General features: G+C 35.9%; 1 protein-coding gene across 3 annotated transcripts in view; it reads right to left on the reverse strand.

Moving 5' to 3' along the window:
* Nucleotides 1-17,054, reverse strand: part of LOC126374071 (rap1 GTPase-activating protein 1) — a 282,520-nt gene that overhangs the window by 93,714 nt on the left and 171,752 nt on the right. For all 3 annotated transcript variants that reach the window (XM_050020536.1, XM_050020537.1, XM_050020534.1), the window contains one exon: nucleotides 8,542-8,689. In XM_050020536.1, coding sequence (XP_049876493.1) covers nucleotides 8,542-8,689 — 148 coding nt within the window. The remainder of the gene's footprint in view (nucleotides 1-8,541; nucleotides 8,690-17,054) is intronic.

The raw sequence follows: 17,054 nt of genomic DNA on the forward strand, positions 1-17,054 counted from the left end.
GCAAGGAATAAGTAATAAATGTTTTAATCAATTATTTATGTGTTACGAGTTGCCTATTGAACACTGTCGAGCCTACACTTTGCCTTCCGGCGATCTGTGTCTCTATCTAACCTAATAAGGACTGCAAGCGTGAATTACCAGTATGCATGATACCTATAGATTTTAACCAAAACAGCTTGGACGAAAATAAATAGGAAAGCCCATAAAAAAGGCAGATCAATAAATATTGGACCTGTCGCTATTTATTTCATGGGATTTCGTTTCCGACGTTTAACGTTTCATCGCGCTACATCCCCAACGTGGTAGATAGTGCCTTTTTTAACTAGTATGTTTAATGGCAGATCTAATACGCGATTGTATTATTAAATAAAACAGTAACTTGTAATTACTAATGTATGTATAGTACGAAGACCTTTTATAAATATTCGGTGGCGGGGAGTGGGTGTATTGTATATATTATATACGTATACATCTGCCTGTCCCTTTGGGAACACAGGCGCGAAAATATATTATGTTATAAATATACGAACAAAATACCTATTCACTAAGGTACCCTTATCACCAGCCCATTAACGTCCCACTGCTGGGGCACGGGCCTTTCCTATGGATGGATAGGGAGATCGGGCCTTAAACCACCACGCGGGCCCAGTGCGGATTGGTGGTTATTAACGACTACTAATGCAGCCGGGACCAACGGCTTAACGTGCCTTTTTTTTGTGGTTACCCATCCTATGACCGGCCTTTGCGAAAGTTGCTTAACTTCAACAATCGCAGACCGAGCGCGTTTACCGCTGCGCCACCGAGCTCCTCGAGGTACCTACTCGTACCTATTCTAACCTAGTCCTACTACAGTTTTTTTAACGTAACTTATTGTAGACACTTGGCCGGACAAATGGGGAGCGATGAGGGCTCTCACTCGGAGTCCTACTTGAGAAAACGCAGGTACAATACACTAATCTATTGTTTCTAAGCAGGTAATAATGATGTACGGTCACGAGCATTAATATGTATACACTTTGGTACCATGTCACATTAACATTTTTGACAAATTTAACTGTAAGTCTCACTAACTGTCAAATATGTTAGTGCGACAGAGTCCTAAACTGGGTACATTATATTGCTCATGACTGTACAATAGGCTAGTTTCCAACTAGTCAAATCAGTTACTTTTTACTAAACGTCAAAACACGATATTACTATGGAATTTGTATGAAAAAGCAACCTGTGACGTTTAGAAAAAAGTGACAAAATGTCGCAGTTATTATTATATTTTTCTTTATATAAAAATTAATAAATGAGTTACTTACATTGAAAACGTTTTTTGTCACCTTTAGATCTGTCTTTATTTAGTAATCAGAATTTCATAATTTATCTTTGACCTAGGAAATTACCCAATTTGACATAAGATAATTTTGCAAATATCTCCAATAGGTTTTTTTTTTTTTGAAAGGACTAATAAGTTTGTGACCTTTAAAGGGAAGGTTTCCTTTATTAAAAGTAAAAGGAATAAGATGTACCTGTCACATTTTTAAGTACTTTCTGAGGTCACAATCGAAATGGAATTATAAAGTTCATTGCGGTTTCGATTTAGAAGGTTTTCTTGCGTAATCCACTCTAAGTGTAAGTAGTAATAAAATTTTGTGTAAGTAAAAAAAAGTTGCGACAAAGTTATGTCCTATGGGACTATGTATTAGACAATGATTGTAAACAACCTAAGTATATATATACGTCCCACTTCTGATCACAGGCCTCCCCTCAATCAACCAGATGAGGTATGGAGCATACTCATGGCTCCACTGCGGGTAGGTGGTATTTTAAGGCTAACACCCGGGACCAACGGCCTAACGTGCCTTCACAAGCATGGAATTATCTTACTTCTTCCGACAATCAGGGTGATTCAAGCCTGCATAGTCCTTACCAAACGAATAGTCTTACAAAGTGATTTCGATAATGTCCCCGTCGGGAATCGAACCTGGAGCTCCAGATCGTGAGCCTACAACTCTAACCACTACACAGCGGAGGCTGCTAGTGTATGTATATAACAGTAACTCTCCGCCCGCACCTTATTTTCGACGTGACTTATTGTAGATTTGCCGCAGATGGCATTAACTACTTGGCCGGACAAATGGGGAGCGCTGAAGGCTCTCACCCGGTACCCACCCGCACCAACTCCATAAGAATGACATTTTGTATAAATTGCTTGTGTATTTGAGGTAATAAAATCTACTAAGGTAGAGATAGACAACGTAAGCGTTGTCTCCTCTCTAAATAAGTTCCCAATTTTATTAATTCTACGTTACGTAACATAGTATCATGTCTGTATTCCCAAAGGGGTAGGCAGAGCGGCATAGTACCTTATACACCCATTCCTCGCCAGCTATGTTCCACCAATAAAATTAATTACCTACATTCCTCCCGTAAATAGCATAAATTAGCTGTCAATGTTTCTAGGAAAGCAAACTACGCTTCATTCGGATATCTCTTGTTGGATAAAATCATAAGCATGTCATCCTGAAAACATTGTAACTTATGAAATTTCCCAGAAACATCCCAACAAAGGATGGACTTAATGCGTTTCCGTGACAACGACACTATCTTTCATGTAAGTAGGTATGAGTGCTAGCGAGTAGCGGAAAGCGGATTCCTTAGCGATTATTATTTTATCCTCAGGGAAATTATAATTCTATTTTTTTCTTTTTTTAAGTTTTTTTGTCAAATTAGTGTAAGGTATAAGTACGAAAATTGTTATAGAAGAACAGAGTCACCTAATACAAGCATATCTATGCTTAAAACGTGGGTCCAAACCCAGTAAAAACTATGTACCAAACGATACTGCCATAAACTTTTTTTTTTTATTATAGACGGGAGGTGCCATTGGGCTAACTTTACGTACATTTTCACAATCATAACAAAACATTAACCGATCGTTTATATGCATCGACAGACGAGTAGTTATACATATAGACTCCCGTCTATATTATCCATTAGTGAGTTGGTAAGTACGAACGTCTCGGTTTAAAATTCGAGTCTTGCACGCGAAGGAGAATGCTGCAGTGCAACATTATGTATGGACTGTTATATACCACCTGTGTTATTTAATATGTATCACTATCTTATCTCAAATATTAGACTTATAGAACATAACATAAACAGCCTATACACGTCCAACTGCTGGGCAGAGGCCTCTTCTCAATCAACCGGAGGGGGTATGGAGCACACTGCTCCACTGCCGGTTGGTAGAGGTGCTTTAGCCGGGACGCTCGTGCTTGTAATAACATAAACACAGGGTGAGAGTACTCAGCGGTCGCCATTTGTCCGGCCTAGTAGTTCATGCCATTGGCGGCAAATCTACAACTCTCTCTCTCTCTCTCTATTTAAGAGCTGCGCTCTTGTCGGTGGAGTAACCGCCATTCCTCTCTTCTTCCCGCCAAAACCTTCACCTCCCGATACGACACGACCTGCACCTTCTCTTTTATTTTATTTTTAAATCTACAACAATTCACGTGAAAAATAAGATACTTAGTAACATAAGCCGCATGCATACGTCCCACAGCTAGGCTCAGGCATCTCCTTGATGAACCGGAAGGGGTACGGAGCATACTGTACTGTACCACATCGCCCCACTGCGGGTTAGTGGAGGTGTTTTTTACGGCTAATAGTCGGGATTAACGACTTTACGTGCCCTCGGAGACACGAAATCATCTGTGAGTCAAGCCTGCAAAATTCCTTACGAAACAAAGGGCAGTATCACAAAGTGATTTCGACAATGTGCCCATCGGGAACCCCGACCTCCAGAACGATCTTGTTGCTCATAGAGTAAATATTAAATATATATTATAATCAATTACTAATCGTATATCAAACGCTTCATCGCTTTAACTAACGCGAATGCATACTCAACTAGGTATAAATAAAATAAAACCACAATGGAATTTCCATTAACAATAACGTTCAAAAAAGAAGGTTATAAAATGTTGGATTGAAATAGTTTTCCTCCCCATTCAGTTATATTTTTACATTGGGAAGTACTCTATATAATTACCTAAAATATTACTTTGACAAGGGACTGAAGGAAGGGACAAAACTACTTAGCTTTTCTACAAATACTTACCTGTACCTACTAGGTACCTCATCCGTGACATTCGTACATGCCTATACCTACTAAAAAGTTATTTCTATTGGTGCCATAAATACCATCTAATTTTATTTTAAGTTATATCTGTCATTTTGTTATCCGCCGAAAAGGAAATTACGGTACAATCTGGCGGCTTTATTGCTGACATTTCTTCCAGGCAACCTGTCAGACAAATGGTGAGCGCTGACCCAGTGTTTATGTTATTACAAGCACGAGCGATGTCAGTGGGGGAGTAATCCTAACAATCTTTTTTTTAATGTTCCAAAACGATGGAGATATTAACTTAATCTACAGTATCTATCAGAAACCTCAATTAAAATAAGACTAAACCAAGAAATATGCACCCTAGCTAACATTTGTTCATAAATATGCAAAAGATGCTAATCGCAGGACTGAAGAAATACCTTCTTTGTATTCCCTTGCTTAATATCGCTTCGTAAAATTAGGTAAATGAGGAAAAACCGTTGAGAAGTAGGATTAATTTTGCGTTATTATAAAAATAAAAGAAAAGAGGTAACAATAATATTGCTTATAGTGAGGTTTTACAATGTATTCTGAAGTAGGTAAATCCAAACCGTTCGGCACTGTGCACTTATTTATGAATTTGAAGCAGTAGCCCTAGCCGAAACCGGTTGAATCACATTATCCCGTTTTTCACAGGGTCCTCTTACCTAACCTAGTGACTATTAGACAGGTCCGTTTTTTTACAAAAGCGACTGCCTATCAGACCTGTCAAGCCACGAAGGGAAAACCAGCCCAATACACGTTAGGTTAGGTTAAAAATGTATTTCTCGGGAACGTGGGTTTCCTCTCGTCGTTTTCCTTCGCCGCTGAGCACGTGATAATCATTTATGATTCAATAATTCGAAAACAAATTCGACAATCATTGGTTTAAGCCTATGCTGGATTCGAACCTGCGAACTCAAAGTGAGAGGCAATCGGTCTACCTACTGGGCACACGCCTTACAACAAACACACCTAACACTTATTTAATGAATAATTTAAATTCTAACTGGTTCAATAGTCCTAAAGGAGTAAATAGAAATATGACCAATATATTGTACTAATATTATTATACACATTATTCCTTCAGAGAAACTGAATAGACACCACACCTCCCTAAAGACGAATTTGCTAGTTAGGACGCCATATTCATAACTTCAGTATTCCCACCATGTTGCTGTTTGATAGGAGCTTTAAGTATCTCTTCTAAGCCCCATTACTAAGTTATTAGTCGCTATTGTCTCCTTTGAGACATTGTAAAGGCAAGACATCGTAAAGGCATCTAATACCTGCTACATTATCTTCTCTTCGATGGTTATGGGTGTAAGTTAATGTTGTCGATCGAAAGTTGAGGAAAGACAATAGGATAAGAAAGAATATTTTTTATATTTTTTAGTTTGTAGTTTCGATACTATTGTGACATAACAATATTAAATTTCTGCTATTGCAAATACAATCAATACTATCGATACTGATGGACGATATTGATGTGTGAGTGAAGTCCGTCTTGCATTTAGCCAGCACCTATAGTATCGATTGTTCTTGCAATAGTCAACCGCAACATTATCGATATTGTTGCTGTGCGACGATAGTAACGAACAAACTGAGAAATCGATCGAATCGATAGTTCGGCAAAATATCTTAGTCTAACGCGCTACGTCTTCCATTATGAATAAAAGATAATAAATAGTAATGTATCATAATAGCGTTCTTCTATAAATTGTAATATGCCTAACATAATTTAAATAACTTTAGTAAAGAAACAGTATCACAAAATAATACCTGTTTATTTCCTAGGTACTTTCATTCTAACGTGTAAGTACAATAAAGATATGAGTAGAACGCTAAAAATACTGTCTAAAGACAAAACATACAGGTAACAAAGTGAAAGATCCTAATCCTTGCAGTGCACAGGGCGTGACTTGCAGTTCCTTCGCCAAGCTCCGCTGCCCACCCTACAGTGGTCGATGCCACTTTATCGTCTTTCTTCATCGTACTAGCTTCCGCCGATTATTGCTGTACAGACAGCAGACGTATTTGTGCGATTGAGATCGTAATCTAAAAAAAACACAAGCACGAGCTACTAGGACTTTTACTTCATCTATAAAAAGACAAAATTCGTTTCTAAAAATATTAAGTTCGTAATCTAAAAAGATAAAGAACCGACATCAAAAAAGAAGTAGATTCTCAATTCTTATGTATGTATATTTTTTATATCATCATTGGCCGTATACGTCTGTTTCAGACGATTTATGACGTCATTGCCTCGAAGAAATGCACTTTCTTAGACAAGCGCCATCTTTAAATTTAAAAAAAAAATAGATACAAAATGGAGTAACAAGAACGACGCCGTTTTATTTTTCCCGCTCCTTATATTCACATAGTAAACAAAGTTATACCAATCTACATTCTAATTTCTTCATATTTTTTCATCACTTTGCATTTTTTTATATGTTCACCGATATTTCCGTCAATTATAGACGGATTTCAATTTTTTTAAAGTATAGTGTAACGATGTCAACCTCTTTGGTAGGCGTCGCTCCTGTCCACTAACTTCATATTCTGGCAGGTTGTCCTCTTGACAACCGGTCTAGAACCACTTTCAAACCTCCAGACCTTTTAGATTTTTGTTTTCACTCTCCAGCCTCGAAGAAGCGGCCAAAGAGAATATAATTCACTACATACCTAACTACCTACATAACAACCTACCTACCTACCTAACAACCTACCAACCAACCTACCTAAGACCTATCTACCTATCTAACCCGGCATATCTTTTGTAAATACTTCCTTTTATTTTAGTGCAGCAAAGTATATTTCTATTTGTACATTTTAACGGCCAACCGGCGGCCAACCAATCTTTATCAAATTTAATTAACTAATGCAATACTAGTAGGTTCATCAGAGACCAATCATTGAGAGTCAGGATTGTATTTCAGTTCTGTCCTACAATTCTATCAATTACCACTGCTTCAGAGCATGTTAAAGTTGAAAGATAAAGTTCTTGTCCCCTCTGCTCCTATTATGGGGCGTCAGGTAACTCGCTGCAAACGTCAACTTGTTTGAGGCCAAGTGTATTCCTAACGTGGAGAAACTCCTAAACAACATTGTTTTTTTTATCAATTACAAAAAATGTGCTACTTTCTTCGCTAAAAATTAAACATTTAATTGAATCCTTAGGGTTTAGGTGCAATCATTATTATTTTATGGAAGTCATACCTAGTAGTAGGTTCTTACACTTTTTGTTTGTAACAAATTTTGTCGCGCTAACGAGCATAAAACTAATATCTTCTGTTCACAAAAACCAAAATGCGGCAAACAAAACGCAAGTTTATCTACTTTAGGTTTTTTCTGAAACTTTTTCTACCCAAATGAATGATGACGCACACTTGGCTCAGGCCCGTATTGTTACTTTCGAGACAAGTTTAAACGATTTAACGTTTCGTGAGAAAAAACTAAGCTTCTACCAGAAAAAATCTAGACACTATAAAAAATATAAGTACCTACCTATATAGGCACTTCACTATTATTATTATTATAACCTGACTATTCCTTACTCTATGCTACTAAGTAGGTTACTTACCTACCCACCTACAAAATGGGATACCTAGATCAAGGGTAGATCCAATATTAACCTACGGACTTGCAAAGAAATATCTAGGTAGGTGGATATACTGTTTAAGTACCTATAAAGAAAATGCATTTGTAAAATGTATGCAAAGGATTTATGCAAAGAAGATTAAATCTTCTTTGCTAACTATACTCATTAACGAACTTTGTGACTATTGACCCCTAGAATTTAGCCTAACGGTATTTTGACCGCAACGAATTTCTGTTTGCAAGACAATGGCTTTATCTAAAGATGGTATTGTTACTTTTCCCGCTATGATAAACGATGATAACCTAAACAAATTATAGGTTGTAAAACTACAAGTAATTTGAGTAATTTTCAGCTGCAAAATAATAAAATTATTTGGGCAGATGAGTGAAACGTGTACGAGGACTTCAAAAAGTCTTGTCAAATTGGACTCATAGGTATCTAGGTAGGTAACTTATGTATTTTCTAAAACGAAAATATTTCATTTTAATGTTATCAACGTACGTGTGACTATGACTGAACCTAAACCTACTTTAATTTCCACGAAAGGTGTATAATAAAATTGAGCTAACTAAACTGAAACAATTTCTATAAGATGTTTACTGCCATCTTGCGGTCAGTTTACATACTACATCCGTAGTCAACAATCACTAAACTGCAAGAGCTAGTAGTGAGTTAAGTACTCGCTAGATGGCGGAGTTACAAATACTATAAACTGCTACTAGATGGCGCCATCAAATTGAAAATATTTTTCTTTTTCAAGTTGTAAAAACATTTTCTTTTATAAAAATTAAAAAAAAAATACCTGAGAAAAATACGGCGGCAGCACTGCCCTCTGGTCGTCTAGCCGCGAACATTGCACTCGCTCAAGCAACTCGAATAGTTCGTGCTGGGCCCGAGCGCCCCCTGTCGTCGTGGTCGTGGAGCTCCATGGCGCTGCCACGTGCTGCCGCCTGGTGAACAAAGAGGGAACTGGTCAGTACGGGCGAGGTGTGTGTTTATGAAAGTTTAGTACAGATGTCGCTGGTAGAACTGGCGCTGTTTTATGTAGTAAAAGCCGAAAAATATTAGAATTTAAATTATAAATTAAATGGTATATTAATTTGCATGAAATAAAATAATAATAAATATTATTCGTAAAATGCCGTATGCAATTTGTTCCGGCTGTACCTAACACAAAATAACTTTGTTCAAAGAATACACTTTAGTAGATACGTACGTAGGTACCTAGTAAGACTTTTTCCTTCTATACCTACGCTACGTACTGAATCTCAAACCATACCGGTTAAATCAATATTTCAACAACCATTGAGTATTAAAATAAATTCAACATAATTTCAACGATAAAAATAATCGATTAAAAAATACGAATTACAAAATAAACTTGCATAAGCGAGTCATCAATCTGGGCTTTATTTTTCTTTATTTTGATTCGTCTAAAGGCTTAACCGCCATCGCAGTAATAGCCTCTTGACAATGAGCCTCGTTAGCGTAGTAAAAGAGTTGTGAATTTATTTATTTTTAAATTCTGTCCTTAGTTCTCTTCGAAATGGATAGATATATAAAACTTATTATGACCTTAATCCTTTTCCGGCAGCTTAGGGTGGTATTAATAAACTAATCTCAGTTTCGAGACTGCCCTCAAGATCATGTCATTGTGACAGTTCTCATATAAAAACAGTGACTTAAGCATGATCTTGAGGGCAGTCTCAGCTGAGATTCGTTTATTAATACCACCCTTAGTGTGTTCTAGTGACTTGAGGACCTGCCAACCCCGATAGGGATTACAGACGTGAGTATGGTTTGGTCTTCATTATATAAGTTTATGGCTGATACCTGGTAATGATTGCCCGGAATAAATTTATTCAGAGCAATAAGGCCTCCCATTTGTACTATTTCTAAATGATTTAAGAATGTTGTATGTTTTGTTTGTGTGCAATAAAGTAGATAGATACAATCTTTATTTATTTATAAGACGTTACATTAAATTCTTAATATTAAAATTTGAGCATATTTGTAATGTAAAACTTAAAAAGTAAAAAAAAAGTGTACTAGCTCGGCTGGAGTCCTATACTTATTTGACTTGATAATACAAACTCATGTAGGTTCGTAACGAGCAATGCTTCAGGTAAAACAACAATAAATTAAGCAGATACTTAGGTATTTTTGATAATTTTACTAAATTACTAGGTAAGTATAGGGTTTTACTAGGTATTCCTAGTAGGTAGGTACTCGTCTAACGTCTACAATACGTACAAACGTACATCCTCCACGTTAGGAAAGACCTGAATACTATAGAACACTACTATACTATAGAATAGAAGAATTCATAATGTCCGATATAATAATATTATTAATACGTATAACAGCCAACCTATGTCCTACTTTTAAATGGGTAAAAACTACCTAGTAAATTTTGTTCGCAACCCAACACAAATCATTATCTGAATGATCATTCATTCATTCTCTTCTTTTTCCTGTAGGTAACGCCGCTCTTTTTTGCTTGTCAATTCTTATTTTTTCCGAAACATTCAAAGAAGCAGAAAAGGACACTAAGAAAATAAATATTTTGGAGCCAAGCTTATCATGACTAAGCAGCACGAGACATTCTCAATTTGCTTTTTATCCTATAAGCTATGCTGCTCCTGTTTCCACTCAGGTGCAAGTTGCTATGAGCTAATCCTAAAAGCTAGCACTAATGGAGGAAAATGCGATTTAAGGAGAATGCATTAGCTTAACTACATAATTTCAGAGAAGTATTACATAAAGTATGAGGAATAATACTTATACTTACTTACAATTACAATACAATGCAATAAGACACGCTAAAAGACGTAAAAAGTTCAAGATTAATCTTCTTTTATCGTGTGGGTTTTGAGGTGATTACCAACCTCAACAACCCTGGTGTCAGAGTTACTATTGTGCCGCCAAAGGACCACCACCCTGACATGGCTCATGTAAGAATTACTCACTTACATCAGTAAGTAGTAACTGGGACCAACGGCTTAACGTGCCTTCCGAAGGACGGATCATCTTACTTTCGGACAATCATGATGATCAGCCTGTAATGACCTCACCAAACTGGGGATCATAAAGTGAGTATTGTGATACTGTCCCCACCGGGATTCGAACCCGGGACCTTCGGATCGTGAGCCCAACGCTCAACCACTACACAACACAGGTATATAACGTCAATGTGTAGTGTCTGTATAAAACGAGGTTATTTGTATGAAGTTTCGAGGGTGTGGTATTAATAAGTATGATTGTTTTAAAAACAGTGCGATGATTATATTAACCCATATTTTGTTGTCCTCGAAACATTGCTTAAGTACCTATTCAATAATGATTTACAAAAATATACCCTCAAGAGAAATCTCGACACATGAAATGTAAACAATTCTAGAGAAATTCACAAAAATCCTTATAAACTCTAATTGGTTGGGTGTTCCACTAAACTGAAATGATTCCGGGAATCATGTCCAATGCTGTTTTCCGTAAATACCTGGAGCAATATAAAATCTCGTTAGCAACATCAGAGATGGGGCGATTAGTCCAGCTGACATTAATAAGGGAATTAAGTATTATTATAGAGATGACCGTTACGATTATGACGCCGCTACAACCAAGTTTGAAGACAATCTCTAAAAGCATTTGTGCTACCTAGTACCTACCTTTGTTTTGCATAAACCTAGGATAAGTTGGATCTTAGGTAAGTAGTTTGTATACTCTTTATTGCTTTAAAATATAAAGGAAATTGACATGTAATAATTATTATGACATAAAGCATAGGCGAGCTTATCCCTAATTGTAATTTATTTGGTAGTAAAAAGAAAATAAATAGCGATGCGCGAGAGCCTACTATGAAATGAACCAAACAAAAAGCGTAACAAATCTATATATTATAGGCAAGTAACAGTGAAAACAAGAAAGTGAAACTAATAGCTACCTCTAGCCTAGAAACGATTATACATTGCAACAACCATTTGCATAAATATTGTTAATAATAATCTTTTAACAGTCGCACCAAGTCATTTACACTTACAATTAATATGGTTGCCGTTTCGCAACCAGCACGTGACCGTTTGCATAATTTTATTATGAATAACATTGATTAGAGCTTTTAAACAGCACGAGACTGTAGAGATTTTGAATGACATAATTTACGATGACAGGAACATCAAACTTCACAACCGGTTCATAAGCTGTTGGTAAACAAAAAAGAGTGATAGTGACCCCATCTGTTGGCCGCGTACGGAATATATAGGAACCCGATAATAATGGTCCAACTCCGTGATTTATGCGTCAATTAACTGACCATTCTGTCCGCGCTCCCTTAATGCGTCCCTGTCGCATGTCGGTAAGCGTGGGGCTAGGAAACCATTAAAGGAGTGCGAATAGGTAGGTATGTAAGTATTTTTTGCTAAATATTTTGCAATAAATATTAAAATGTAAACGGACGGGAAGGAAAAACAGGTATGTACGATATGAAGAGGAATAAAATAGAAGCCTAATTAAGGGCTTTGCTCAGATGAAGGAATCTACTACGTTGAAGTACAAGACAATACTCTAAAATGCTTTTGCTAGGGTAAATATTTTACATCATTGGCATTCACTATTGTTAAAGAATAGATAAATAAGTTGTTATTGTTAGGTACGTGGAAACAAGTTGTTAATTAGTAATTCGATAAACATTAGCTATATTTGGCACATTACTTTTTTTATAGTTGCTTAACAACTTTGAATTTGGAGACAAAATTGGCGAAGGTATCGCAAATCTTGTTTGACGTGGCGCTATTTATTTGTTAAGCACTCCTATATTGCACTCCCGACTACACGGTACATTATAGCGCGACGAAGCAATGGGCAACTTTAAATGGTTTTCCAAATTAATTCCCCTTCAAATAAACTGGTCTTTGGCAACTTAATCAACGATTGTTTGTGTTTTGACTTAGCCTAATTTTGTGGGGCGCCATTGTTGAAAAATTGATTGGCAGATGTTAACGAATAAGTATTTTAGATTATCGCCATTCCACCACTCACACATCTCCACTATCGGCTGAGCTAGGTTTATCTCCCCGGTCGGTCTTACTCTAGTCTACAATCGTATGACGTCAGACGTCACACACACAGATGTGCCTGTATGATAATGTCAATGTGTAGTGTCTTTTTAAAACGATTATTTTGTTTTGTATGAAGTGGGGGTGTGCTGTTACTCCGGTAGTGTTTATGTTATGTTAGTTATCTACCCTTTCGAACAAAACTTTTGCTTTCAGGTTTTAAAGATTTCTCAATTCTTCAAGTATTTTTAGACATACTCCATCCATTATTTTTCAAATGGTTCGTATTCATATTTTCGGCTTTATGGCGAAAATTGATATCACGTTTCGGGAAGAGTTGCATTGTAAAGGTTGTCAGAAATATGTTTCTACTAAGCAATAAGGCTGGCAAGTTTTGGACTTTTTATTTTCACTGTGGTATCCTTTGTGTGCTACAAAGTATCGTATGTTGTAGGTACCTAATTTAATAACAGCGTCCTGACGAACATGATGTAAGAGCGATAGGCTGATCCCCTATCATCATACGGTTTATCATTATCGACCTTAGGACTATGTATCGCAAGTGGCTGCAAATAGTTTCTTGATTATTTGTAGTTCTGCCCACCCCTTCGGGGAATACTAATTTAATAAAAAAAACGAACTTTTGAAATTAAAATGGAATGAAATTCCAACCATACGATCGCCGATTGTTTGTTTTTAGACTTAGTCTAATTACAAGGGGTGTTGTACATTGTATATTATATTTTGATTGGCAGTTTGTATTATTATTTTCTCGTGTTTATTATTTTTCAATTATGTCAACACTATGTCAACCTTGGCATAGATAGTGCTACAACATACAAAAATGTAATAAGGTTTTTATTTTCTTTATGTAACCAATAACGCGAGATCCAATGTTTATGATGTTTATGTAACCAAAAACGCGTAATGATAATCTGAATAAGAAATCGTTTTATAATTAGGTATATGGGCTACCTACCTTTATAACATATAATTTGTACATATTTTCATAAAAAGAAGTTCCTTGTGTGTTCACTATCAAATCATGTTCACAAGAAACTCTACAAAAATCACGTGTTATTTAATTTTTTGGTTAAAATTATTCCAATAAAAAGTACCAATCAGAAAATAAAACAAAGAAATCAATCGAAATTCACTTAACTCAAAATACAAACTCAGTACACGAGACAATACTAAAAGCAACTTAAACATTTCCTTCAAACATCACCGACTTATTCCGAAACAAGAATGAATTTGAATGACAAAATGAGAATAATAAATAAATTGTTAGATTTTATTCGTGTTGGCTATTGAATCGTGCTTAAATATTCAGTTTTACTGCGATAGATTGAAACGAAAATAAATACGTATTTTAAAGTATCGCTGATAGATTGCGAGAGTTAAATACTTATACGTACTTATTTACAACTAGCTTTTGCCCGCGACTTCGCCCGCGTGGCGTGTTCTAAAAGAGAGATCTTTGTGTGTGTGGGAGTGCATATCAAATTTCAAACATCTAACTTATGCAGTTTAGATTTTTTCATACATATTTTTTCCCGCTAACTCCAATTTTTCAAAATACAGCCATAACTAAACTTTATATTTACTAAGGTATGCATGCATGCTAGATTGAAATCATCTATCTTACGTGGTTTCGATTTTTTAATACAAATATTTTTTCCCGCTAACTCCCGTTTCCGTGGGAATTTTGCAATATCCTGTTGTAACTAAGCTTTAAGTTAACTAAGGTATCTGCATGCCAAATTTCAAGCGTCTAACTTAAGCGGTTTAGATTTTCCATACAAAAGGATTTTCCCGCTAATTCCCGTTCCCGTGGGAATTCCGAGAATTCCTTTCTTAGTGCTCCTCTACGGTACCTAAGCTACGTCCCTTCCAAATTTCAAGTGCCTACGTTTAGCCGTTTAGGCTGTGCGTTGATATGTCAGTCAGTCAGTTTCTCCTTTTATATATTTAGATTTTAACCTCTGTGGTATAGCGGTTAAGCACCTCCTAATACTTTTCGTAGCTGTGTGAAATTCAAAAAAACTCTTTCTACATCTTAACAACAGTGAAATTTAGGTAGTCTTTGTGATTTACGTACATTGCAAAAGGTTTTAAATACTAAATACAATGGCCCCGATTCCTGCAGACATCTCTTAATTTTACTTTAAGTTATACCTGTCATTTTCTTATCCGCCGAAAAGGAAAGGGACGGATGATTGACAGCTCTTAATTTTAGGAAGAATGAGTAAATAAATGAATAACCCGGGCGAATTTTTAGACGGTTGTTTTAGATTTGTGCTTAAAATTGACGTGTGTTCCATAAATTTTATGCTTGTCGATTACCCGTCCCTTTCCTTTTCGGCGGATAAGAAAATGACAGATATAACCTAAAATAAAATTAGATGGTATTTACAGGAATTAGCACCAATACCTACTTACATACACAACATTTTGACGTCAAAGGACATTAAAAGGAATAGTGTAATAATAATATTACACTGCGGTAAAATTCCATAATGCTTATTCAATTGTATTATTATTGAAATATTGTTGGGTGACAATGACAAATCGTTTTTGCCGTACAAATACCTAAGTACGTACTTACGTATTTTTACGCATGTAAAAATATTGTGCTTACCAATACTATTAACTTGTATAAATTCAATATAACGTCCATGATGATTATTTAGGTACATTTAACCAACTATGAAATATTGTTTATGATATATAGGTATTTTATTAATCCATAAATCCCTTTCGATTTTGATTTGGTTAGTACCTACCTCAGGGAGGCATTCTGGGGCCAATATATAAAACATATCTTTACGTCGAGAGCAGTCTTTATGGATTTCTAAATTTGATTGAGGACCCCTCTCGAAAATGCTTTTTGTATACAAAGCAGATAAATTGGCCAATCATTCTTTTTTGGACAGATTAATTTGTTCGCAAATGTTTTCTTTCGCCGCTGACCTGCATTAAGCTTTTAGGAAGGTCCATCACGTATTTGGGTAAAAACTAAATTTGATAATGCGAATATTTCGCGAAGACTATTTTCATCAGCGAATGAACAGAATGAAAAGGTAGGTTGACGGTAGTAGGTACATGTATTCCTATGCTGCTCGATCATATAATATACACATATAATATTTAATATATCATCGTATAACCAAAAGTTGCCTGGTTAGCAATAAGGCCGCCTATTATACTCTTCTATTTGTCTTTGTAATTTTGTATTTCCTGTGTGAGCAATAAAGTATTTGTTATGTAGCCGGTACTTCAGGTTTAAAGCCTCTAGATTCAGCATAAATGCACGTGTCGTTGAAATAGCAATTGCATTGTATGCACTTGTGAATATTTTAGATCATAGCTCGCTGGCGGCCCCACATTCACTCTAAAATGGAAACACAATTTTTGACGTTATTTTCCTATCTTTTTATTGTTTCGAAACTAATTTTGGTGTCTTTTTGATTATGTATGCAGTGGTGAACGTTTTGCACACGTAGGTATACGAAAGACTCTTTAAAAGGCATTCAATTCACTCTTCTTTTGAAATCACTCTTTATAACAACATATAATATGTATGTCGCTGTAGTTATATTTGTAGTAGTAGGTATTCATCATTCTTCAAGTTTATAATCCTCTACTTTATAGAAGCCGTCTCATAATTAGCCAGCACCTTCAGTGATTTGAATGGAGATTGCAGGAAATTGTTTCTTAATTAAAGAAAATTGCTTTCTACCATGTTTTTGAGCACAAAAAACTACGAGCACATGTATATTAAGGTGAGATGTTTTGTCAATTCCAAAACAGTCATACATTTCTTCAACAAGCAATGAAACTCAGCTGGAAACCCATTAACAAAGTAATGCAGTGGTTATTAATATGAAACAATTAAAAACAACGAGATGTAGTTTCATACTGGTCATACAAAGAAAAGATGATTATATAAATTACTGATTACTTAAGATTTATCATCAGTAGTCTATGCAACACTGCACATCGCAAAACCTAGACTTAGTGCTCATCGATAGTAGGTTTAAAGGAAGAAGAAGTGGAAACGTAAACGTAAAGAAAAAGTAGAAGAAGAATAGTATTGAAGTAACAGTGTTTAAGCTGTGTCTAGTGTTAAGTGTAGTGTTCAAGTGTCGCGTAAAGTGCGAAATAAAGTGAAGTGATGGTGACGAAGTTAAACCGCGTACCTGTATCACGTGAGTAGAGTTTATTTTCCCTTGGAGATGTGAGTTTCCTTCCAATCCCA

This window comes from Pectinophora gossypiella, chromosome 16 (assembly GCF_024362695.1).
Source record: "Pectinophora gossypiella chromosome 16, ilPecGoss1.1, whole genome shotgun sequence".
NCBI lineage: Eukaryota > Metazoa > Arthropoda > Insecta > Lepidoptera > Gelechiidae > Pectinophora > Pectinophora gossypiella.